This window comes from Desmodus rotundus, chromosome 3 (assembly GCF_022682495.2).
Source record: "Desmodus rotundus isolate HL8 chromosome 3, HLdesRot8A.1, whole genome shotgun sequence".
In the NCBI taxonomy this organism is placed as follows: domain Eukaryota; kingdom Metazoa; phylum Chordata; class Mammalia; order Chiroptera; family Phyllostomidae; genus Desmodus; species Desmodus rotundus.
In genome coordinates, this window is record NC_071389.1 from 93,189,149 (window position 1) to 93,215,938 (window position 26,790).

The window sequence follows — 26,790 nt, forward strand, 5'->3', positions numbered from 1 at the left end:
TTAGGCAAAAACTGCCAGTGTTGTTTTGGGTTTTATGTGTTCTGTTTGTTCATTGCTGAGGTTATAAGGAAGCTATAACTTGCATGTGTTGTTTGTGAGTGTGTAAATAGTCCCTTAGAGGTCAATTTAATAATACCTGTTAAAACCACAACTTTATGTACTCTTGGACCCAACAGTTCCTCTACTGCACTTATATAGATGGATCAACTTAATGATATTTCAGCTTTACAATAATATAAGTGCAGTACATTCAGGAGAAACTGTACTTCTGATTTTGAATTTTGATTTTTTTTCCTGGGCTAGCAATATGTAATCTGATACTGTCTTGTGATGCTGGCAGCATGGTGAGCCACAGTTCTCAGTCAGCCAGGCAGTCAGTCTTTGGGTAAACAATTGACACTCTTAGTCTGTAGTGTATCATGTTGCCAGCTCTTTTTGGATGTTGGCTTCTGAGCACGGTTAAGGTAGATGAGGCTAAGCTAACATTTGCTAGGTTAGGTGTATTTAGTGCATTTTCGACTTAACGATATTTTCAACTTACAACGGGTTTATTGGGATATAGCCCATCGTAAGTTGAGGAGCATTTGTACTTGCACATATGCTTCAATGACGAGGTATAGCTTATTGGTTGAAGCATTAATGTTAACTGGAAAAGATTAGAAACAGTCCTATCCATTCGAAGGGGGCTTACTAGTTATGATACTTCCAAAATATGAAACATTATGTAATCGATGGGGGAGAAAAAGAGGAAGCATTTATGTATGAGTGTGGAAGAACTCCAGGACTCATTGTTAAATGGAAAAAAAGCTATGTTAAAAGAGTGTTTTAGTATGCTTTTATTATTTGTGTAGAAGAACATTTGGGTGGGTGCAAAATACATATTTCTGTTTGCATTTGTATGTAAAAGACATTTCAGAAAGAATCACAAGAAACTATTAACAGTGCCTTTTTATGGTTGGAGTTGTGAACTGTGCCATGGGGGAGGAGGGTGAGTGGTAGTTCTCTTTTCTAACTATATATTGTCTACTTAGAAAATTATTAAATATTTTAAAATAAATAAAATCCACCTTTTTCCCACTAGAATAACAATGATAATATTACACCACAAGTTTTTTTTTTGCCTGGGGGTATTTTTAAAGGAAGCTGGTAGTTAATGGAGGAATTAATGAAAGTTCCCTATTTTGACCTGCTTTGAAGTTGCTAAATAGACCTTAGAAGTTGACCCCAGAAGGGCTCTTCATGAGTGCTGTGCAGTTGGACAGTGAAGAAGCCTCTGTCTGCCTGTGTTGGCTCTGAAGCAGAACAGGGCCGGGAAGCAGGACATGGCAGGAAGAGAAGCAGGAAGAGAGTCAATAAAGAAAGGTAGAAGGGTTGGGAAAGTGATTCACACTCACTGAATTACTATGTTTGTTTTTATTCCCACAGATTTATTCTTCCCCTAAGAATTCTATAAGATCTTGTTTCCCACTTACTACAATAACTACATTAAATTACATGTAACCCAAGAGGCTTCGATATTTTTTCCATAAATTTCTTTATTACGTACATGATTGTGCTTGAATATGTTCCTTTGTGATAACTTGACTTCTTACTGAATTTTCCCTACATAAGAATGTATAGTGGCATTTCTAATAAGTTGGTATTAGTTACAAATTTAAATATTGGCCCATATTTATTGCCTTACTTAGCTGTTGGAAGGCATGACTTTTTAAAGAGATATATAGGATCTTGAGGTCAACAAGGTTGAAAAGCCAAAGCATCCTCCTCTATGAAGTCCTCCCTGCTCCTAGTGCTGTGCCCTCCTGATCTGTCATCCCCTCCCCTGCCTTTCATGACCCATGAGGAAGCTGGGGCCTCTGGTGAGAGTGTGTTCTGCACAGGCAGGCTTTGGGAATGTGATATGAAGAACGAAATAATGGTCTTTCACTATATTAAAGCTCTGTAGCCAAAGTGGAACACATTTTTGGGTCGGGAGTGGCAATATATTTAAATAGATTTTTATTCCTGATTCAAAAGTATACTCACAGTATTTTATTCTTTACCTCCCTTAGCGTGGAGATACAAATCTCCCCACCTGGTAGCATTTGTTGAAAAATTGACCAAGCTTGTTTTAAGTCAGCTGCCTAACTTCTGGAAACTCTGGATTTCCTATGTTAATGGAAGCCTTTTCAGTGAGGTATGTATACTAATATGACCATAGACATAGTTAAGTAATTGTGAATTTTTAGTCTTAAAATGTCTTAAATATTCTGAAGTGGCTTTTTTAAAACCTTAAAGACCCAACACTTATAACTATTGTCTAATATTTAAAAATTAGTTAAAAGCACTGTAAAGCCCTAACATTTGATAGCTGTATGACTCTGAACAAGTTAATTGTTCTGGGATTCAAATTTCCTCAACTGTAAAAAGAAAATACTAAGTGCATCTGTTTCAAAAGGTGATTATGAGGATTAAATGAGATAGTCAATTGAAGAAAACTCAACATGTTTTCAAGGATTCTGAATTAAGTGCCAGTCAGGCCAAATTATGTGTGAAATTATTGTGTACTATGAACAAATGATAAAATAAGGATAAAATGCTTACAGCTTACACACAGATTTGAAATAATTCATATAATTTTGAAATTTCCTAGTTTGAAAGAATTTAAAGATTCTGTTATTTAGTTCTCATATGATCGATCATTCTGCAGAAGTTATTATAAGCCTTTATATCTTTACAAGTCACACGTTTACTTAGTATCTTAATCATAACATAATTGGTGCCATAGGAGTTATGATCATAAAGTAATGACTTTAACTTATTATGTATTCCACCTGGAACTTACATACATCACTCTGTAGTCCCACTTCAATTTCTCCATGAAAGGCCCCTAGGTCCTGGTATACACATTCTAGTACCCTTTGCCTCCACTTGTAACATGGAAAAGGCAGCTCGGGTTTCAAGTCTCCAAAGAGACCTCTTTATAGCCCTGAGAGATCTGGGGATATAGGGATCTTCTTGATGGTAAAAGCTATTTCCTACTTCTTTTGTACTTGCCACCACAAAAATGGATGAGGAAAAGGGCTAAAAAGTTTGGGGTTTTTTTTGTACCGAGGCATACCTTTGTGGTTCAAGATCTCTAGTCCTCGGTAAAAAGTGATTGCGTGTGTTGGGTCCTCCAAAGGTCCATGCACTCTTGCTTGTGGGCATACACTCATGCTGCTCTTAAAGAAGAAGAGTTACTCATTTTATTTTTTGTTTTTTCCATTGTATATTTAATTCTTATTTGTCTACTGTCTCTTTTTAACCTAGTAAATTCCTAGATTCTTCTTTATGAGAATGGTTAGTTATCTAAACCATGAAATTTACTTAATGCATGAAAAACATAAAATCATAAATGCATAAAAAAACATGTTTCTTAGAAAAATTAATCTCTTAAGCATTTCTTTCCTTTAATTTCAGCCATGTATCAGCTACTGTACTTTCTAAGTGAACATTTAAATATTATAGCAATTAATAATGTATGTCATAAATTATGTTCTTTTTGTATCACTTGGTTATACAAAAGGTCCATTGAAAATTTATACAGAGAAGGTCAGTCTTCCATAAAACAAATGTGGAGTTAGGATGACACAAGTGCAAAATTGTTACTGTTGACCTAGGAAAAAAATGCTTTAAATGTCAATTTTCCAGGTGATATGAAAAAGTTTTCTCAATGTACAGCTTTCAAACATTTCCCCATCAATTTACATTTTTATTCATCTGAGTTGGATGGGAGTTGTGTGGCTATGCTGAGAATAGGTTTGGGTTCTTGCCCTCTCCCACAGAGGGGGGACAGCCGCACCACTCCCATGGTGCCAATGGCTGACTTTTTTAATCTGCTCCATCCCTAACTCAGATTGCTTATATGAGGACTAGAAAGGTTAGATGCTTCCTTATTGCTGCCTTAGACAAGGAATTTTCACACTTTTTCTTACAGAACACTAGTGTTGAATTAGAAACACCCAATATTTATCACTTATTAGCTATGACCTTAGGCAAATAACTTTACTTCTCTGTGCCCACTCCATAGGGCTGGTTTGAGAATTAAATGAGTTAATATAAGGGAAGTGTTTACTTACTACAGTGTCTGGAAGATGAATAAAAATTTGCTCGTATTATTTGGAATAAATATATATTCCAATATTTGAAATCTCATTGCCGTGTTGCACATAATAGGTTTTCAGTGAACCAAGTTTCATAGCATTAAGAAATACTGGTCTGATGAACTTCTAGATTAGTGTTGAATAATAACAAGATGGATTAACCCATCTGAAGAATTATTCCCTTAGAAAATAGATTTAAACCTAGTTATTTTCTCAGCCAAGTGCTTTTTCCTTCTGATTGGATCGGTTCTTATTGGTGGCCCAGCACACATTGACAGTACTGGCCTTATTGTGTGTCTTTTTAGACTTTTTTAAGTTCCCAAGTGTTTTTGGTCTGAGATATTTTAGGGAAAAGGAAGAAATTTTCCTTCCTTATAGGTTACACCTAGTTGTGAAATAAATGAGCTATTTCCAAATGCATGAACAACAGTAGTACAAAAAGAAATAGTTTTTATCAGTTTTACTGAGTTGGTTATGCCTGTGGTATTTCTACTTATTTATACTTATAAATTTACATATTTGTTTTTAAACTATTGTTTTTAAACTATTTACCCTCTCTTGGAGAGCTAGAAAGACACCAAAGGGCAGTAGACAAGAACGAAGGAGTTAGGAAAGTGTGTCCACCATTTCATTCTGTGAGTGAGATCCAGAAACTTAATTAAATTAGTAAAACTGGGAAGAGTTTTGGGCTTTGATAGTTGCTATTTAATCTCATATAAGAAAGCTCTGTAATATTTAAATACAACTTACTTGAAATTTCTTATTTTTCTTGTTATAGAACTGTTTTGCTTTATTAAGAGTTAATCCGTTAAAGATTTAAATGGAGTTTGCAGCAGTTAAAAAATAGTCAGTTCTTCCAACCAGTCAAGCCCGTGTGAAGTAACATATGTGAATCAAAACAGTGAAATCTAGCCGTTGGTCTCACCACAAAGTAGTTTTGGTCTGTGTGTGCAGGAAAGACTTAAGGTTTTAGTTAACGAAATAGTTAATAGTAGGTTAAGATCTCACCTTTAGATATATTTTAAATATAGTATATTTTGGGGTGAAAAAATTTAAAGCACCCAAATAATTTTTAAATATTAGGAATAGAATTTTTTAAAGTTTTATAATGTATAGTATATAGCACTTTATGTTCCAAAATTAGATTTAAAAAGTAGAGCAAACCGTACATAATTCAATGTTAGAAGTGTTCAATTTCTTCATTAGATTAAAATAATAAGCTATTTTTAAATTGACAGTTGCAAGGGGCATGCTTAGAACTCATTCTCCCATCTGCTCCATTTTTCATATATCCGGAGACAGGTCCTTGAAGTTTATAAAATTCTTCTGTGCAGTAGATGGCATCATGCATTCGTTAGCACATGTTTGGTGGACAGAATTGTTCTGGCAAAATTTAGCCTTAATTTTGATATGATGATTGATTTTCACTTTTTTCTTTGATTTGAAAATAGTTTGCAAAGGACTATGACATTATCTTCCCATTGAACTAGTCCACTATGTGAAAGTTCAGTATTAGGTACTGTGGGAGTTAAAACTAGAAAAGATACCATCTGACAATCAAGAAGCTTACAGTTTTATACTGGCATGACCCTTCATTGAGACAGTTTACATCTTTAAGAGTTTCATCTCTTCCTCCACAGAACACTAAACCAGGTTTGTATTAGGGTTTAGAGAAACAGAGCCAATGTCTAACCATATATCTAAAGAGAAATAGATTTACTTTAAGAAATTGGCTTACATGATTATGGAGGTTAATAAGTCCTGAGATCCGCAGTCATCAAGCTGGAGACTCAGGAGAGCCCCTTGTATAGTTTCAGTGTGAAGACCAGCAGGCTCGAGACCCTGGAATCGCCAGTGTTTCAGTTCCGGTCTGAAGTCTGGAAAGGGCCAATGTCCCAGCTCATGCAGTCAAGCTATAGGAATTCCCCCTTACCCTGGCCTTTTTGTTCTAGTCAGGCCTTCCACTGAGTGGATGGGACCCCCCCACACTGAGGAGGCCAAGCTGCTGCTTTTAGCCTACAAATTCAAATATTAATCTCATCCAGAGACACCCTCACAGACACACCCAGAGTAATGTTTAACCAAAGTTTTGGGTACCCAGTGGCCCTGTAAAGTTGACACAACAAAGAATGAACCTCACAAAGTCCTTTACGTAGATTTCACAGTACAGGATGACAATGTTGTTCTCTGTCTCCTGACATCACAGTAGGTACTGGGCTCCTCAGCAATATCAGAATTCCACACCTAAAACAGTTTTCTCAACCCCCAACATTCACACAAAATTATTAAACCTCTGCTCATCCCTTTGTTGGAATCTTAAATCTCCAGGAGAAGTATTAAGTCTGTTGGACATTTCAGGAGCATATCACAGGATTATGCCCTGCACTCAGGCTGCCATGTGGAGATGCTGGAGTTCAAGTTTTTAAAGAAGACCTTTCGATTAACCTAGTGGCATTCAGAGCCATCGTGCTTTCTGAAATATATTCCAGGAGGTTCTGAAGAATCCTAACCCTTGGTGATAACTTTATTTCACCAAATATCTATTGAATGCCCTGAATAGCCTCTTTGTGCCAGGAACTGAAACACGTACACACACATATGCACATACACACATAACACACACACACATTTTAATATACATATATACAACATAAGTAAAATAGTGGCCAAGATAAACATGACCTCTCCCCTCCTGTGGAGACAGAATGAAAATTTTTTTTTAAAATTCTCCTAAATTTTGATAACAGTCTTAAAGAATATCAGTAGTGGGAGGGAGGTCAGGGAAGATCTCTATATGGAGATGATATTGAAACCGAAACTTAAAGCACAAGAAGGAAACAGCTATATAAAGGATCGGGAAGAGTGTTCTAGGTAAAGAGAATAGCACACCCAGAACTGGGAAAGGGGCTTGGCAGAAAGTCACAGCTTCCAGAGTGTGCTGAGCAGTGGGTGAGTGTATTAGGAGAAGCAAGAGCTGAGGCTAGAGGAGCAGGCAGGGTTAAGAGTTTGTATTCTAAGTCACAGGTGGCAAACACAAGGCCCATGGGCCAAATCCGGACCTCTACCTTGTTTTATTTGGCCCGGCATCTTGTTTCTATCTGGTGGCAGCACTGAGCTCCTTGCCCCTAGTTAAGGAGTAGTTACATTTATACAGTCCTAAAATTACATTTGGCCCTTTGAAGGCAACCATGAAGCTGATGTGGCCCCGGTGAAAATGAGTTGAACACCCCTGTTCTAAGTGCTGTGGGAAGTCATGGAGATTCTTTTAAGTGGTGGAGTTACCTGGCTGAATTTCTCAGTTTTAAAAAGACCACTCTGGTTGCCTGTTCTAGAATGAGTTGGCAGGGAACAAAAGTCAAGTTTGGGATGTTCCTGAGGCTGTCCAGCCAGAAAATGGTGGTTGGGTTACAGTTTTGGCAGTAGAGTTGGAGAGCAAAGGATAAATTTTATTTGTATTTTGGGAGTAGTGTTGACCTACTGATGGATCACATGCGGATGACAAGGACAGGGATTCACATACAACTTCCATGGGCTCCCAAGTGAGTAGGTGCTGTTTTCAAAGTCAGAAAGACATGAGAAAGAACATTCTTGGAGGAAAATAAGTTTTCCATTTTAATCTGTTGCATTTGAAATTCCTGTGAATTATTCAAGTATTCAGTGTCAGAAGAAAGATTTGGGTTGTATATATATAAATTTAGAAGTGTGATACATGATTTATAATAAATATCTATTTGGTCTTTGTCCCCATTTCTGGCACAGAGCTCCTAAAACCCTTGGAATTTCTGAAGTGAGGAATGGTAAAGGTGTCTTTTGTTATGTTAACGACACGACTTAGGTTCCCACCTAAGGATGGAGGGCTGACTGCCCAGAGCACCAACCATGTGATTAGAGGGTTGGAACTTTCAGTCTCACCCCCCCAAACCTCCTACATAGCTGGAGATGGAGTTCAGTCACCAATGGCCAAAAATTTAACAAAGCCTCCATAAAAACCCAGAAGGAAGGGATCAGAGAGCTTCTGGGTTAATGAACACACAGAGATTTTGGGAGAGTGGCCTGTTCAGAGGGAGCATGGAAGCTTTGCATCCTTTCCCCATGCCCTATGCATCATTTCTATTGGTCTGTTGCTGGGTTATACTCTTTTGTAATAAACCAGTGATCTAGTAAGTATCATGTTTCTCTGAGTTCTGTGAGCTATTCTAGCAAAGTAATTGAATCTGAGAAGAGGTTCGTAGGGACCTCCAATCAGTAGCCAGTCACCAGAAGCACAGGTGACAACCTGGGCTTGTGATTGGCATCTTAAACTGTGTGTCTGGGATTGGGGGGAGGACAGTCTTACAGGACTGAATCATTAACTGGAATCTGACTCTAGGTAGTGTCAGAACTGGGTCCTGGAGAATTGTTTGTTGGTCTGAAGGAACCCCCTGCCCTGCCATTTTCCCCTCCCACATACATAGTGGATTTGAGTGCAGAACCTGAAATAGGAAGGTATTAGAAATGGTATTTGAAGCTATGAGAATAAAGTAGGATAGAAAAAAAAGTGCTTAAGACACAGGCCTAATAAACTACCATTTAGAGAATAGCTTTTTATCAGCTCATTAAGCAGGGGCCACATCTCTGCTTTTCTACACCTGGGCCACTAGATTACCAAGTATTATTTTGAATCAGAGCTGCATACTTGACAGAAACAGAAAGTAGGCTAGCAGCCATCAGGGCCATTTGGACTTACCTGAGTGGTCATGACTCAGCTGGAAGTCACTCTTGACATCTCTCCTTTCTCACTGAAACACCCAGTGGAATCACTAGGTTCGGTCACTTCTGCCTCAGAAGCTTGTATCTAAGCCATCCACAGGGATCCCTTGTTCACTCCTGTAGCCTGAGACACTGTCATTGCTTCGAGTGTTTGCCAGTGAACTTAGGATTTTTCTTAATAAATTATTATTGAGGTAAATTTTGGGTTTACCATTTTTTCAAAAACTCAAGTTTAAGTATTTCAAAGCAGAAGTGTGTTTCTACAAAGAAAAAATGATAAAAGCTGCATACTTTAAATAAAGTTTTAAAATAGTGTAAATTAGAGCCTGAAGTGTTGTGTATCTGTGTGTTGACCACTCCCTATCAAGTGTGCCTGATATTTTTGTTGAAAACATTCTCAATCCTTTCTCTTCTTTTATGCATTCACATCAATAATGTTCATTATATAAACTAACTCCATACACTGTTTTGCTAAACTTAGCCATAATATGCATATAACATATATTTAAAAATTAACTTGAAGTCAGTATCATAATTATTTGTAATGCAATTGTTCTTAGCATGAAAGTTTTCTTGACTGGTCTTTAACCAATAATACATGAATATTTTAACTTTAAAGTGTAACTTTTGCTTTATGTTAATAAAATACCTGAACTTTCTTTTTCATTGTACCATCTTGTCACTACTTTATTTGGAAACTTTCTTAAGCTTGCCTTTCTAAGGCATTTTATATAATAATACCTAGTTCTTAGAAAATTTGGTAATAAAATGTTAACTGAAATCCATTTGAATTGGTTTCTCTTTAATCAATGTATTGTAGTCATCTACGTGTTACTTTAAGGAGAATTATCAGAACAGAATGTGGCTATCAGATCAAAAATTAATTTTAGGATTCTGTAATATGTTTTCTCCTAAGTTAGACTGAAAAGCCTCTGAAGAACAGCAATGATTTATATTTTCTTAAAAAAATAAAATGCCAGTTATAATGCTTATATTCATCAATATTTGTCAGGGGAATGGAATATATGTCCTAAGATTACTAGACATTATTCTAGAGTTTACTCTTTCTTTCATTTCTGTCCTAGTCGGTGAGAAATGATGTTGAGAATGTTATCATGGGCATGATATTTTTAAGCAGGGGTGTCCAACCTTTTGACGTCTCTGGCTCACACTGGAAGAAGAAGAGTTGACTTGGGCCACGCATTAAATATACGAACACTAACCAAAACTGATGAGCAAAAAAAAAGGTCCACGCATAATTTTCGTGATATTTGCCATCACAGATAAGCAAAAAAGTCCTCACATAGTAACACTAGTTATGCAGTGGCCCTTTCAGTAATCTTTTAAAATTATCAAGCAGGTACCACGTTTGTGATCACTAATATAGAAAATGTACATATCTAAGTAATAAAACATCACTGATGTTTTTGTTAATATTTTTTATTATAAAAGTAAAAGATGGCATCATAAAACCAGTGGGATGTTTGACATTGTATTTGAGAAACTAGTACATCAGTATCTGGTTTCATGGAAGTAGTTGCAGTTCTCAGTAAGTTCTCAAGGTGCTCATCAGATATTTTGGTTCTAATTTTACTCTTAATGTGTTTTATTCTTGAAAATAGTTGCTTGCAAATGTAGGTGTGGCCAAATAGTGATGACATGAATAAGGCGTGATTGTGAAGCAAGGGATATTTGTCTTTGGGAAGATAGTATCTATAAAAGTCCAGTAAAGAGACATGATCAAATTCTTCTTTAAGTTGAACGTCAGATTGCAGCTCTGTGCATTCCATTTGAAAATTGGCAGGTAACATATTTATGTCGATTGAAAATGGAGTCTACAATATAGCAAAATTTGATCATTTTCACAGAAATCTTGAAATCTGTTTTCAAATTCTTGCGTCAAATAGAAAAGCAAGGCCACATATTTTTTTTTTTTTTTTGCTGTACATAGGAGTGTGTTTAGCCAGCATGTCAAAATGCATAAAATTGCCTGCTTTAATTTGAGCTTGCCATAATTTCAGTTTCATTTGGAACACTGTTATTGTTTGAAACATGGTATTAATAAGCTGGTTTTCACCTTGAAGATGCATGTTTAACAAATAGTGAAAGCATACATATGTTTATTTTACATGACTTTGTGCCACATAATCACAAAAAAATCTCATAATCTTTTAGGTAAATGTATGATTTTGTGTTGGGCTGTATTCATAGTCATCCCGAGCTGCATGCTTGGATACCTCTGCTTTTACATTTAACCACATAAAATTGTTGATGAAAATGACATTTGAAATTCCCCTACAAAAAAAAAAAAAGGTGTTTCAGTTAATACTTAGGTTCATTAATGGGAATTGTACTTAAATATTTTAGGAAGGTGAATAACTTCTAGTTTTAATGAGAAAGGTTTTCAGAATAGTCATCCTGTAATCAGAAATTTAGATTATTTCTTATACATTTCTTTTAATCAAGTTATAACTGTATTTCATCCTTTTTTATGTACAGCTCCAAATTATTTCTAAAGATGAATGTTTGTTTGTTTTTTAATTTTTAAGACTGCTGAGAAGTCAGGCCACATTGAAAGATCAAAGAATGTAAGGCAAAGACAAAATGATTTTAAGGTAAGTTAAAGATAAGTATGTAGACTTTTTCAACAGGGTAGGTTTTCCTCAATCATAGTAGAAGACTTTATTGATGTTCAAGATATTCATCATCATTCAGGCAGAATCATTTATTTGATATAATCAAGTTAGTGACTTTTAATTCAGTTTGCTTATTTACTGTTGTCCAGAAAATGATTCAGGAGATAATGCACTGTCTTGTGAAGCTGATCCGTGGAGCTCTGCTTCCGCTCAGCATCCCAGAGGGTGGAGCGGGGCAGTACGGAGGCTGGGAGGTGAAGTCTGAGCTCACTGGACAGTGGCTTGCTCATGTCATCCAGACTATAAGGTAAATATAGACACACTCTCCTGAAAAGGGTCAATATTTTTTGTTTGTTAAAAACAATACTGAGGATGAGATATGGTTTTTAACACATTCTGTGAAGAATTTTACTTTTATATCCTTTTGCCTCCACTGTTTCCCATGTGTCATCTCACAGACTATTAAACCTTCCTGGTTTTATGTTTGATGAGAATGTTAGACTGGGTATGCATCTTTTATTGTTTAATTCAGTGTTACTGTTGTATTTTAATCCCTCTTATAGTTTTACTTTTACCTTATTTTCAACATAATATTGTAGCTTCTAAGCTCCATAATGAATCATTACAGGATTGCCAAAATGATGTGATTGTACTCGGCTCACTTTTGTTTTGTTGTGTTTGTTTTACAGGCTTACTTATGAATCATTGACTGCCCTTGAAATTCCTAATGACATGTTACAGACTATTCAAGATCTCATTTTGGATCTCCGAGTACGCTGTGTGATGGTCACATTGCAACACACAGCAGAAGGTACAGTGAGGAAAATTGATGACATTTACTAGACAATGGTTATCTATGCCATCTCTTTCTGGTTTCCAAATATTTGAAAACAAGAAATTACTTTTATAGAAATTTCAATATTTTAGACCATCTGTAGCTGTTCAATAGAATTTTTTTCCAGAGGAATTAAAAAAAATTTTTTTTTATTTTTATTCAGTTACAATTGTCTGCATTTTCTCCCCATCCCTCCACCCCACCCCAACCAGTCCCACCTCCCTCCCCTACCTCTACCCTCCCCCTTGATTTTGTCCTTGTGTCTTTATCCAGAGGAATTTTTTAAAAAAATTAGAGATGCCAGATTACAGAAACTAATGTGGATCTACTTGAAAAATACTTAAGGATATAAATATATTTAAGGATATAAATATGCTTGTGGCAAAAGTTAAGTAGAGAATAAAATGTATATGAAATATCACAATTTTGAAAAAATAATGCATATTTTAAAAGTTTAATTTACAACTATCAATGTAAAGTTAGAAGAAAGACTGTTAACAGTGGTTCTTCATATGGTAGAAATTACAGGCAAAGCTCATTTTCTTTATATTTTCTAGAATTTTGGGGGACTTTTTACAAACAGTTATAAAAAAGCAATTAAGATTATCTTTACAAAGTAGCCCTTTGGTTATTAAATATTTTCAGAAACAAGGACATTATTATAAACAACATAAGCTATTACTATCTATCACCATATCTATATAGAAATGGTGACTGATAAACTCAGTAAAAGGAAGTGAAATCGAGTCAGGTGAGAAACTGAGCAGTGTTCTCTTAATTCATCACCTCTTCCTTTTAGGGAACTGAAACACACTGCAAAGCAAAAGGTTTGGATGTATTGCATTCCTTTAGCCAAGTGAGATCAGACTGTCATTGTCAGGAATGTGTAGGATTAAAATAGAATATAAATTGTTCATTAGAAATTTTAGGGAAAAAATTTTGTACATTTGATATTATCAAGAGTGCTGAATAACTAATTCATTGTTTAAAGTTATTAAACCTAGCATAGCATTCTCTAAGTTGGGCTATGTAGTCAAAATTTTTACTTAAATTAATGTTTTATTAGAAAAATGTAGTGAACAATACACATTTAAATCCTTGACTTTACCAGAATTATATTATGTACCTACTTTTTTACAAACCTATAAAAAAGTTAAAAAGCATAACCATATAGAGATTTTTATCTCTATAAAGTTCAGTGTGATAACTGCAATAAAAAGTACTTGTGTTTGTTTTCCTTATAGAAGTAAAGAGATTAGCTGAAAAGGAAGACTGGATTGTTGGTAATGAAGGACTTACTTCTCTAGTAAGTTTAAATGCTTTTAAATCATTAATCATTAGTGTATATTATATCAAAATGAATGATTTATTATATTAATAAGGAGCATGTGCTCTCTGTATCACAACTCTAAATAATTTTGGAAATAGAAAAATAAATTTTTTCTTAGAGTCATTTTTACTGAACACTAACCATACATACTTATTTATTGCTTCTCAAGTACAGTTTATTTATTTAAAAATTAATAAAAAGTAGATTTCTTTTAGAATAATCTATTTTCATCCTGTATCACTTTCTATTTTTGTTTGCATTGCATTTTTTAATAGATTATACTTAATTCTAAGTTACCCAACAACTTGAATTTTTCAGAAAAGCAAGATACAAAAAATGCGATTGCTGACTCCTAAACCAAAACAAAACAAATAAACAACAGCAAACTTCTCCAAATATATACACAGGTCAAGTAACCATGATCGCTGCCTTCAAAAGAATCATTTATTTAGATGGGATGTTTAGGTTTTCGAAATACCTTTGAATATAGCTTTCATAATTTATCATGTTTTACATCTGTGCCATGGACCAGAATCTGAGGAGGCAATTAACAGTTTCTGCCTAGTTTGTACATAAGGAAACTAAAATAAATGGTTTTGATTTGCCGAATTTGTAAAATAGTGATTGAATCAGGGTTGTTTTTTTTTTTTACCATTTTTCAACAAAGTTAGTACAATATCATTGACTGTATTCCCTGTACTGTACATTGTACCCCCATGACTTAAGTCAGGTTATTGAGAAGTAATAACCCCATGTAATATTTCTTCATTTCCTCTAATTTCTATACTTCTTGACAGTTTTTCTTTGAGAGTTGAGGAATTTATGACAAGTTGAGATTTTTCCTCCTCTTCCTTCAAAGTTCATGGTTTCTTCCTAAGTTAATATAAATATATACAAATATACCTTCCTTTATATGTAACAATGTGATTTAGAACTGCAGTGCTTGCTTCTATATTTTTGTAAATGAAATCATGCTTGAAATTAGGGGAATTATTAATTTAATAAATAAGTAAATTGTAATTATATTTTAAAGGAGTTATTTTTTATAAAATACCTGTTTTGATTCATTTGGTTTATTCTGTTTTTCATAATGATTTATATTTAGAAAAACTAATAACTAATTCTGTCACACTGAATATTTAGAGGAAGGAGGTGTGGGGCAGATCTTGCACCATCCATTATGGCAGCCACTTTACATGGTGGCTTGTGTAAAATACGCATCAGATTTCAAAGACTCAGCACAAAAATAATGTAAAATATCTCAACTTTTTATATTGATTACATGTTGAAATAATATTTTGGTATATTTCATTATATAAGTTAATAGTAACATTAATTTTCTCCTTTTAGTTCTCTTTTTTTTATATATATATTTATTGATTATGCTATTACAGTTGTCCCATTTCCCCCCCCACTCCACTCCATCCTGCCCACCCCCCTTCCTCCCACATTCCCCCCCCATAGTTCATGTCCATGGGTCATACTTATAAGTTCTTTGGCTTCTACATTTCCTACACTATTTTTACCCTCCCCCTGTCTATTTTCCACTTATCATCTATGCTACTTATTCTCTGTACCTTTTCCCCTCTCCCCCTCCCACTCCCTTATTGACAACCCTCATGTTCTAGTTGTTTGCCTAGTTTGCTCTCTTTTTTGTTTTATGTGTGGCCGTTACTGTATCCAGCAAAGCTATCATTTAGAATGGAAGGGAAGATAAAGTGCTTCTCAGATAAGGTCAAGTTAAAGAAGCTCATCATCACCAAGCCCTTATTATATGAAATGTTAAAGGGAGTTACCTAAGAAAAAGAATATAAAAAATAGGAACAGTAAAAATGACAGCAAATTCACAGTTATTAACGTCCTTTTAGTTCTCTTAATGTGGTTACTGGAAAATCTGAAATTGTATGCATGGCTTGTGCTTGTGGCTCACATTATACTTCTGCTGTATGGCACTGGATTTAGAATCATAGTCTGATTCAGTCCTGATTCTGCTATATCATAGCCATGCAATCTCTAAGAAGCCACTTAACCTATATGCCCTAATTAAAGAAGCAGAACATTTTTTCACAATGTTGCTAATTAAGATGAAATGGGAATAAAGCACTGAACTACAAAGCTTTGTACACTTATAGAGGAGTTTTATTTATTAAAATAATACCTGTAATACTGGGGCCACTATAATAATACCTTAAGTTTATGTTATACCTTACTGTTTTCAAAGCTCTTTCATATAACCCTGTCCCACTTAATTGTCACATCGAGCCTGAAAGAGAGGCCAAAAAGGAAGGAATCATTTGACCATCATACACTGAATAACGTGCTACAGTTGAAATAGGCCAGGGCATATTAGACAGCAAGTTATCTTGATGCTTGGCTTTTGATACGTGTTTCAGATAAGACTTGTCCAAATGAAAAAAATACATATGTTTAATCTGAGAAAATAAAGCATCTGTTTTCATGAAAAAAATTGCAATAAGTTCAACAAAACTTAGCAATAAAACAGGTATTGGCTTTAGCTCCTTCTTCAGGTTAGTATTTCTTGCACACATAGCTAGCCCAGAATGTACTGACTGACTGCTGCCACATCTGGGTCCCTGTATGTGCTTATGTGATAACTGCCACTCCTGGAGTTCCAGTGTGTGCTTACCTGATAGCTTCCACCCTGTGGTCCCAGTGTGTGCCTGTGCGTTAGCTGCCATGCTTGAAGTTCTGGTGTGTGCCTACCTGATAGCAGCAACACCTGGGCTCCAGGTGTGTTTTCACCTGATAACTGCCACACCAGGGGTTTCAGTGTGTTCTTGCTGATAGCTGCCATGCCTGAGGTCCTAGTGTGTATCTACCAGATAGCTTCCACACCTAGGCTCCAGGTGTGTTCTTACCTGATAATTGTCACACTTGAGGTCCCAGTGTGTGGTTACCTGATAGCAGCCTCTTTGAAAATGCTTTGAGCCCTGGCTGGTGTGGCTCAGTGGATTGAGCTCTGGCCTGCAAAGCAAAGGGACGCTGGTTCGATTCCCAGTCAGAACACGTGCCTGGATTGTGGGCTGGGTCCCTGGTGGGTGGCACTCAAGAGGCAACCACACATTGATGTTTCTCTCCCTTTCTCCCTCCCTTCCCCTCTCTCTAAAAGTAAGTAAATGAAGTGTTTTTAAAAAAGAAAAGAAAATGCTTTGAAATGGTTACTAAAAAAATTATTTGTAGTCAATTTAAATTTTAACTATAATATAAGAAACTGTAACCTCTATAACTAATTTTATGTTTGGTTTCACACACACAAACCACAAAACTAAACCCATCACAGCTTATAGATGAATGACCCACAAGAAGTTACAGTTCTGGCGTCAGCCCATCCTTCCTCTAGTCAGAGTTTATTAAGGAAACATACCAACATGATAGACTTGATAAAGCTGAGCATGGTTTTAACTATTCAGCATGGACCTCACTGAAGAGAGAAAGTGAATCAGCGCTTGGAATAAAATTCTGTGTCCCAGCTTTGAGTGTTGTAACTTAACTAACATCTGTAAAACTCTTAGACTTTGAACAGTGACTTGAATTACATGCCTCTAATTTATTTTTGTTAAGGTTTCTATAGTACCAGTCCCATTGGTTTGAACTGAGATTGTATTTTTCTTTGTGGTGGGGTAGGATAACATTCCTTTATTATGCTAAAGAAATGAACATGCAGCTTTGCCTCATTATGACTTCTTTCAGCTGAAGTATTATCTTTAATCTGTACTTCAGTGCTCTGAAATAGTTTATTTGAAAGCATCCTGTTTTTTTATGTTGAAAATATTTTCTGCCTTTTTAAAATCTGGATAATTTTAAGAATTTTTTTCTTTCAGAAGAAAGAAGAAAACTGGAATGATTTGTGGTAATTCCTTATATCAACTAAATTGGTGATTCACTGGCAATATGCAGAGATAGCACTATTTCTGTTTAAAAAAAGAAATAGGTTTTTTGCCTCTCATATACTCCCAGTTTAACTGAAACTACTCATTGGGCTCTCCAGTATTCTCTATCCATTTATTGTATTGTAATAGATGTATATATATATAAAACAAAAATAAGAAAACCTAGTTCAAATTTTAATATAAGATATCTCAATAACCACACATGAATTTCACTATTTAACTGCCCACAGTTGAATTTTGGATTTAATTCTATTACTATTTTAATATCTTAGATTTTCACCCTTTTTGAGTCAGGTACATTGGATGGATAAGATCAGGTATCTAACAAACATTTTGACTCTTTAAATACTCTCTGTGCAGTTGGTATTTCATGCTATAACCACCAGCCCCCCAATATTTTTTATTTTTTGGTACTTCTACTTTTAAGTATTTTGTATGATTCCCTCTAATGGTTTCAAAGTGCAGCATTAAAGTTGAGGCACTATTTTAACTTTTCATTAAATCTGGGTTCCTTTTTGTTAGAAAATAAATGTGTCTTTTTTTTCCCTTATGTACAGATGTCTCTTTCTCCTTTTCTCCCCCAACTCTTTTAAAAGTTGAAAAGTAAACTGAGGCGAGGTTCTGACTCCAGACTTTTGCACAGAGCTGGTTTATTTGAACTTTGAGCCTTGCACAGTTCCATGCCCCTGAATGAAATATAGATCCTTAGCTTTATCTCTTCAACTCCCACATCTACACTTAGTGGTTATGACACAATGTGGCCCCTCAACCCCGTCAGGTTTTGTCCACCCTGGCTGGGGCCCGTGCACATGTTGTCCTCCCTTCCAGAGTCACTTCCCTTCTTCTCTTTTCTTTTTAGGGGCTGCTTCCTCTTGTTCTTCACCTCTCAGCTTAAATGTTCTCACTGTCTCAGAGGGGCCTTCTTTAACTATCCTATTTAAAACTCATCTCCCTCCTTCACCATTTTTCTCTGAGTTCCACCTACTTCATGAAAATTAGTTTGGGATTGCACTTATTTATTTTATTTCTGTACTTGTTTTTAGTAAAGAGTAACAGTTTTGTTGAATCTTTCATGATTAGTGTCACCCTAGAATATACACTGACTGAGAACTCTGTCTTTCTTATTCTTATATCCCTGTTACCTAACAAATGCTTGGCACAGGATAATATCTTAAATACAGTTATAAGCTGAGATGTTAGGATTCATTGAAATTTCATTGAATTACATTTGTTGTATGTTTTTTAAGTTCATTTTCTGATTTAATGTATGTAGAAAATGATTATATTGACTTTTCAAATTAAAGATCCTAGGTCTTTTCTGGAGCATTATTAATATTAAATTTTCTTATGAACAGTAGCAGAGATGTGGAAGATCTAAGAGATGGAGAGTACATTCAGACTATGCCCTGCAAGCAGGGTTTAAAATATAAAATCACTGTATATATTTGCTTTTTATTATGTCATTTGCCTCTCAGAAGAGTAGAATTTTGAAGAAAAATTTTAGTTACACCTGCCTTCGGTTCTTATTGAATTAGATAGATATAAGAGTTTCAAGATTCAGCCATTTTTAAGTATCAAGTGCAAAACATGGAAAAGCTAAATCTCCATGACTGGATTGTTTGTATCTCAGTTCTGTTCCATGAATTTGAAAAATTGAGAGTTTTTGGCCATATTCACTTTTTTAAAATGTCTTAATAACTAATGCTTCCTTTGAATTTTAAGATACATATTTTTCCCCTCTAGCCATATCAGTTTGAACAGTGCATTGTACATTCTCTGCAATCACTTAAAGGAGTTCTAGACTGCAAGCCTGGAGAAGCCAGTGTAAGTGCTCTGTTACATTCAACCTCTATTTCAAACTTTCCCAGTGAACTGTTCTGAATCACAGTTGTAAAGTTTTGAGTCATTTCAGTCTAAGAGCTTTTCCCTTTGACTGCTTCCTTGTTTTATTTCATGTAACTATATAGACTATTGATTTCTTGATTCCAAGAGAGGCTGATGGAAGTTAAAGATGTGAATGCAGGTGTTGCAGGTAGACTACTCAGCATTGTGAACACTTTGTATACAGAGTAAACAGGTGACTTGGGTATTGTTTAGCAGCTCTATGTCAACATCTTCTCAGGGCAGAATCACTATAGATTGAAATACTTCCTGTAGTCCAGCTCTTCGTTCATGGTCCTTTTTCAGAGTAGGCTACACACACTGGAAGCAGTTTTCCATGTGTTAACTTTTTATATTGAACTTTGTAAATAGAAGTTGTGTTTTCTTAGCAAAGTCCAAAAATTTTCAACAAAATTCTTCCTGACAGGTATTTCAACAACCTAAAACACAGGAGGAAGTTTGCCAACTAAGCATCAATATCATGCAGGTAATAAATAAAAGCACTCATTCCCTGAGCCTGAAATAATGCAAATTATTTGTCAACCCTCTCTTATTTAGAATATATGTATAAACATATACTATATTAAATATGTAGTCTTTTTTTATCTGTATATGATAGTTTATAGTAAGTCATGTAACAAAATAAAGTTGAAGGTAAAATTCCAGTTTCTTTTAGTAATACCTCAATATTTCATTTATATTATATTCCCCTGTTTTGTATTCTTATGGGACTTTATATATATTTCTGTTAGATCACCGATTACATAACATGATAGGCCCTGGCTGGAGTGGCTGAGTGGATTGAGTGCCAGCCTGAGAACTGAGGGGGTCTCCAGTTCAATTCCCAAAGACATGCCTGGGTTGCTGGCTGGGTCCCTAGTATGGGGCATGTGAAAGTCAATCACACATTGATGTTTCTCGCCTTCTCTTTCTCCCTCTCTTCCCCTCTGTCTAAAAATAAATAAATAAAATCTTAAATGACATCATAGTTATTTACTTTGTATCCATAGTGTGAAATTCTTTGGGACCTGTACTTTGTGGGCATGTAAAGTTGAGCATGCAAGTGAATGAATGAGAGAAAGGAAAAGGTGTTTTTCCTAAAATATATGCAAGATATATATATATATTTTATATCTTGAGTATATTGAGATAAAGATCTCAATATTTGGGTCAAAATATAGGTGCTTTAAATTTTCTCTTATTTATGTAATATACATTGGTGGATATAGCGTCACTTACGGGAGATACATACCTATATACCTCTTATAAGGATATGTACTTTTTGATTTTTTAAATTTATATAAAATTATTTTTAATGTTCAAATGAATTAGAATCTAAGCATTCATGTCACTGAAACTTCTTATTTTTTGACTTAGATTTTTATATATTGTCTGGAACAATTGAGCATTAAGCCTGATGCAGATGTAGATACTACACAGTAAGTAAAACTGAAATTAATCTCATTCTTGCATTTGGGAGGATTAAAGATACAGACTGGTGTTCTGTATTTGGTTGGCCTTATATCCTAAGACTTCCAATAAGAGAGACAAATATTTTTATTAAAGTTATATTTTTCCATATTTGATCTATATTCTTCCCATAATTTCTTTTAACTTTTGAGCTCATCTTAGCATTACTAGAAGCATGTTGAGCAAACTGAACACAGGATTAGCTCACTAATTATCCAAATTAAGAAGTTTTATACAATAAATGATAGTAGAAAATTAAAATATATAACTCCTTTGTGTTAATGTTCACAATTCCAGTATAGAGGATTCCACTAATACTCTTGTTAAAGACTAAGTATGTTAGTGGGGTTAATTCTGGGTTGGGCCTATTTGGGCTGCAGGGGACAAATCTTGATTCTTGATATTTACAAATGCATGTGATAATTTTTTTATAATAAAGTTCCGTAGGATTTTTTTTAATCTAGCTTTTCTGAATGACATTGGGACATGTAACTTTTGTGCACCTAAGATTTATGCTTTGACACATATAATACTGAAATAAATGCCTGTTAAATTCATGTTTGAAAAATTATGAAGTTTTACCTATTTGTCTATTTCCTGGTATTGGTTTTTGCTCCTCAGTATAGAAGACTATCACCTCTCTGAGACATAATAAATAGTTAATTCTTCTAGTTTTTGCTTAATTTGCTTTTGTATGTTTAACACATTAATCCACCAGGAATTTGTGTTATTAATCAGTTCCCTGATATGATTGATTAAATAAATCTCTTCTTGCCCTGGCTGGTGTGGCTCAGTGGATTGAGTGCTGGTCTGAGAATCAAAAGGTCGCCATTTCAATTCCCAGTCAGGGCACATGCCTGGGTTGCAGGCCAGGTCCCCAGTAGAGAGTATGTGAAAGGCAACCACACCTTGATGTTTCTCCCCCTCTCTCTCCCTTCCCCTCTCTTTAAAAATAAATAATGGAATTCTATGCAGCAGAGAGAAAGAAGGAGCTTATACCCTTTGCGACAGCATGGATGGAACTGGAGAGCATTATGATAAGTGAAATAAGCCAGGCGGTGAGGGACAAATCCCATATGATCTCACCTTTAACTGGAACCTAATCAACAAAAGGAAAAAGCAAACAAAATATAACCAGAGACATTGAAGTTAAGAACAATCTAACAATAGCCAGGGGGGAGTGGGGCGGGGACAGTGGGAAGAGGGGATTACAGGAACTACTATAAAGGACACATGGACAAAACTAAGGGGGAGGGTGGAGGCGGGGGAGGGAGGTGAGTTTAGCTGGGGAGAAAATGCAGACAACTGTAATTGAACAGCAGTAAAAAAATGTTTAAATAAATAAATAAAATCTTTCAAAATAAATAACTGACTAAATAAATAAATCTTTCCCTCCTATTATTTTGTTACATTTTTTTTCATACATTATTGAATTTTAATATATAGTGCAGTGTATTTCTGAACTTTATATTCTCTTTCATTCATCTATATTTTCTATCAGGTTGTATTTTTCATTATCATTAGTTTATTCCTTTGACATTTTTCAGATTGTTATCTTTATTGCTTCTGTTTTAAAGTATGATTTGATATTTTCATCTGTAAGTCTGCCATATGAATTCCAAAATATGTTGGTGAAGTTTAAAGAAGGGAATTGCTACTAAGGTGTTTCTTATGATTCTGTCATATCTTTAAATTAATGAGTAAATTTATGGTATTCTTTCCTGTATTTATGGTAATAACAATTTTAGTTATTGTGTTCTTAGTTCTGATTATTATTTTTTTCTATCTCTTTGTTGAGGTTTTCACTGAGTTCATCCATTCCTCTCTCAGGTTCATTGAACATTTCTATAACCATTACTTTGAACTCTTTATTTGATAGATTGCTTATCTCCATTTCATTTAGTATTTTTTTCCTGGGGTTTTGTCCCTTTTTTTGGAACATATTCTTTTGTCTCCTCATTTTGCCTATATCTCTGTTTGTTTCTGTATATTAGAGAGATCAGCTACATCTATCAGCCTTGAAAGAGTGGCCTTATGTACAAGGTGACCTTTGGGGCCCAGTGGTGCAATTTTTCCTTGTAACCAGAGCTACATGCTCCAAGGATGGCCCTGTGTGGATTGTGTGCACCCTTTTTGTAGTTGCACTATAATTGTTGTTGGAACTCCTGTGTGTGGGGTGTCCCCAGGCCAGCTGGATGTGAGAATTGGCTGTGACTGCTAAGGATGATTTGGTATGAAGGGGCTCTCTAGAGTGGGAGACACTTTGGGGAGGCTCTGGTGCTGGTCAAGGCTGTGTACTGGTTGTGCCGATACTGGAGCTGCTTGAGAAGTACTTTGCTGCTGGCTGAGTTCACCTGCCAGCTGTGTTAGTGGTAGAGCTGCTTATATGGGACTCCAGAGCAGGTTGAGGTGCATACTTTCTTTGGAACCACTTTGAAGTCATTTTGGCTTGGACAAAACCTGGTGTGTGACCTCTGATGAATGCTGGGGTGGGGTGAAGGTATAGAGAGTGTCAGAATTTGCACTGGCCTATGCTGGGCAGGCTAGGTTGAAGGAGAGTGAAATAGAAAAAACAAAGAAATAATGGCATTTGCCAGCACTTTGGTCCCTGGAGAAAATTCCCATTGTTCCCTTTAGGGCAACTACTTGCCCTAAAGCTAGTTAATATAATTCCTACATGGTTGATTCAGGTACTTTTCCAGTTGCTGCCTCAGTGTTGGGACTTGTAGTGAGTGAGTTTGTATTGTACTTGAGCCCTTAAAGAGTGGAGTCTTTCATTCCTGGAAAGCCTTGTTGGTTCTGAAAGGTATATATTATGGGGGCTTCCTCTTCCTGGTGTAAGTCCTCTGGTCTGGGACACCTGGTGTGGGATTCAGACCCCTCTTGTCTTCAGGGAGGATCACTGTGGTTGTGGTATCCCTTCCACTTGTGAATCACCACACTGGTTATGTGGGTCCTGACCAACCTGAATCTCTGCCCTCCTACTCATCTAGATGTGACTTTTTCTTTATGTCCTGGGTAGAAAAATCTGTTCAACTAGTCTTCAGATTCTTCCCAGTGAAGATTGTTCTATATTTAGTTACAGTTTTGATGTGTCCATGTGAGGAGTTGAGCTAAGGAATTACCTACTCTGCCATCTCGACTCCCACTACCCAGAGAACTGACCAAATTATTTTAAAGTCAAATTAACATAAAGCTTATTGCATATTTTATTGATAGAGTTGACATATTACATTAGCATTTTTATTTTATTGTTTTGATTGTTCTCTTTCTTGTTTTATATTCAGTCTTTCCATTGATGTTTCTTCTCCTGATTTGTTTGGAAGTATTCATGAAGACTTCAGTTTGACTTCTGTAAGTAAGATGATACTTAAGATGATAAATAGAGAGTAAAACATGTCATTTTAAAACTATGTAATGACAATTTCATAATCTATCTAAATTACCTATTTATTAGTGCTGTAACTTACTACTCTTTACTTTGGAGTTGTGTTTTATTTTGTGAAAATGTTAATAAAAATATAATTTTATACATATTCTTCACTTAAAATCTTTTTAGATGAAGTTGCAACTTAACTAGTTCCATCTACTCTCTGCATCATGCAGGTTCTTGAGTGTGAACTAGGTGTCCTAGCAGTTCCCTGGTGTTAGAGAGTTCCTCCACATTTTTCCTCTTTAACAGAAGAAGCTCTACTTTTCTCTGTTTTATTTCTGTAAGTTCCCTAATAGCATTTCATTTGAACACAGAGTTCTGTGGCAAAAACAAAGCCAAACACACCCACACACACAAATACATATATATGTATGTATATGTGTATGTGTATTTATGTATATATACATATATATATACACACACACACACTTTAAAAAATATATACATGTATTTAGGGGTGATTCACACACACACCTTATCACACATATAAATTTAGCTGTTGAATTGTGAACTCTAGCTATCTTAAAAACAAATAACCTTCTTTGCTCTGTCATTAGCTTGAAGGATGGATGTATGTGTGTCACTCAAGAAAGAAAACATAGGACCTGAATTTTCTGCCCTATATCATTTCCACATTTTTTATATTTATAAATATGAATTCCTAAATAAGCAATTTGTTATATTGGGAAAAGTATAGTTTAATCAAAGTAATTTTTAATAAAATCTATTAGTTAATGGATTGACAGAATTTAGGAAGAAAAAGGTTCTAAAGAAAGACTAAAAATTTGGTTTAGGTCTAGATGTATTGAACAAGTGTTATTCAGATAGAGATATTTAGTGGAGGATTAGCTGTACTTACTTGGACCCCAGGAGAGAAGTCTAGATATAGATTTATGAATTGGCAAAATAAGGCCTGGGAGTGGATGACAATACCAGGAAAAATAGTAGTAGGTTAAGAGAAGAGCCAAATATACAAAAATAATTTGGAGGTACCAGTATTTAAAAGGATGCCTAGAAACAGAGGCCTTGAAATTTTCTGTGAAGGAATAATCAGAGAGAAGGAAATTCTTATAGAGAAATGTTCCGGAGACAGATGGAAAAAACATTTAAACAAAGGAATATTTAAGAGCATCTTAGACTGAAAGAGTATCAGGTTAGATCAGATGAAAACTAGAGCCTCATGACCTTGGCAGTTAGGAGGCCGTGTATGGCAGTGCGAGAACCACATCGTTGGACCACTCAGGGGCCATCTGTAGGACAAGAGTGAATAAGGAGCTAAGGAAGTTGCTGTGGAGAGTTTAAGCCATTCTTTCCATTGTGAACAAAGAGGGCTAGAGAAGGACATGAACTGGAGGAAAGATCCTTCTAAATTGAGAAAAGCCTTGCCAGCCATTTGACCAACTATGCTTTTTTCTGTGTTTTAGAAGAAGCCTAATTTTTTAATTTTTTTAAAATTAAGAAAAAATGTTGTTCAAATACATTTGTCTCCATTTTCCCCGACGACTCCCCCCACCCAGCCATCCCTACCCCCTACCCTTGATCCTACCCCCCTTTGGTTTTGTCCATGTGTCCTTTATAGATGTTCCTGTAAACCCTTCCCCCTTTCCCTTCCATTACGTGATAATATGTACAGTGTTTGAAAACAGCTGCTATGTGCTTGGAATCTTCCCTTCTCCTTACTAACAGTCTAAATTATATAGACCTCTCCCAGTTCAAGTGTTTGTAGTCATTTGATGTGGTGGTTCTCCCCTGAGTCTACTTTGTTCCTTCTTCAAGAGTGAACACCCGACTCCAATGTGACCCTGACTACTGGGAAGCAGCCAGAACCACACATTAGGTTACATCTCTCTGTTGACCAAACAGAGAGCTTACTGTGAACCAAAACCCCACATTTCATACTTGCTTCTGCTACTCATGGGACCTTATCTCTTCCACTTGACTCTCTAAAAATTGTGTATTTTGCACCAGATTCATTTCCTTAGTTCTCCCCTCCCATGGTATCTTGTTATATTTGGCCCAGATTATTGAGATCTTCTTAAGGTCTTGTTCTGTTATCCAGCAGAGGCGATTATGGTAGAAAGAGGTCGTTTGAAGTCAGCAGACGCTGGTTTTTCCTGATCTGCTTCTTACTAATTGAATAACCTTGGGCAGATCACTGAGCGTGTCCAGTTTTCTCTTGGACAAAATTGGGATGGTAATGCCTATACCTCAGAGATTGGTGAGGAATAATTGAAATAATACATGGGGCTATGGTCCTTAATCTGCAAGTTTTCCCTTTCATAGGTTGTGTTGTTATTTTCAAACATATATATTTATCTAAGTTGTTAAAAGCTTTTGATTATTTGATTGTGTTATTCAGTTCTTCCTACTTTTAATTTCTTCTGATTGGTTAGATTTGAGGAGGGCATACTTACTAAGGGT

At 35.5% G+C, this 26,790-nt stretch overlaps 1 protein-coding gene across 9 annotated transcripts in view; it reads left to right on the forward strand.

The window, feature by feature from the left end:
• Window positions 1–26,790, forward strand: part of EXOC2 (exocyst complex component 2) — a 254,795-nt gene that overhangs the window by 144,555 nt on the left and 83,450 nt on the right. For all 9 annotated transcript variants that reach the window (XM_045189117.2, XM_045189121.2, XM_045189122.2 and 6 more), the window contains 9 exons: window positions 2,052–2,176; window positions 11,423–11,488; window positions 11,659–11,816; window positions 12,199–12,320; window positions 13,589–13,650; window positions 19,329–19,409; window positions 19,894–19,953; window positions 20,844–20,905; window positions 24,224–24,290. In XM_045189117.2, coding sequence (XP_045045052.1) covers window positions 2,052–2,176; window positions 11,423–11,488; window positions 11,659–11,816; window positions 12,199–12,320; window positions 13,589–13,650; window positions 19,329–19,409; window positions 19,894–19,953; window positions 20,844–20,905; window positions 24,224–24,290 — 803 coding nt within the window. The remainder of the gene's footprint in view (window positions 1–2,051; window positions 2,177–11,422; window positions 11,489–11,658; window positions 11,817–12,198; window positions 12,321–13,588; window positions 13,651–19,328; window positions 19,410–19,893; window positions 19,954–20,843; window positions 20,906–24,223; window positions 24,291–26,790) is intronic.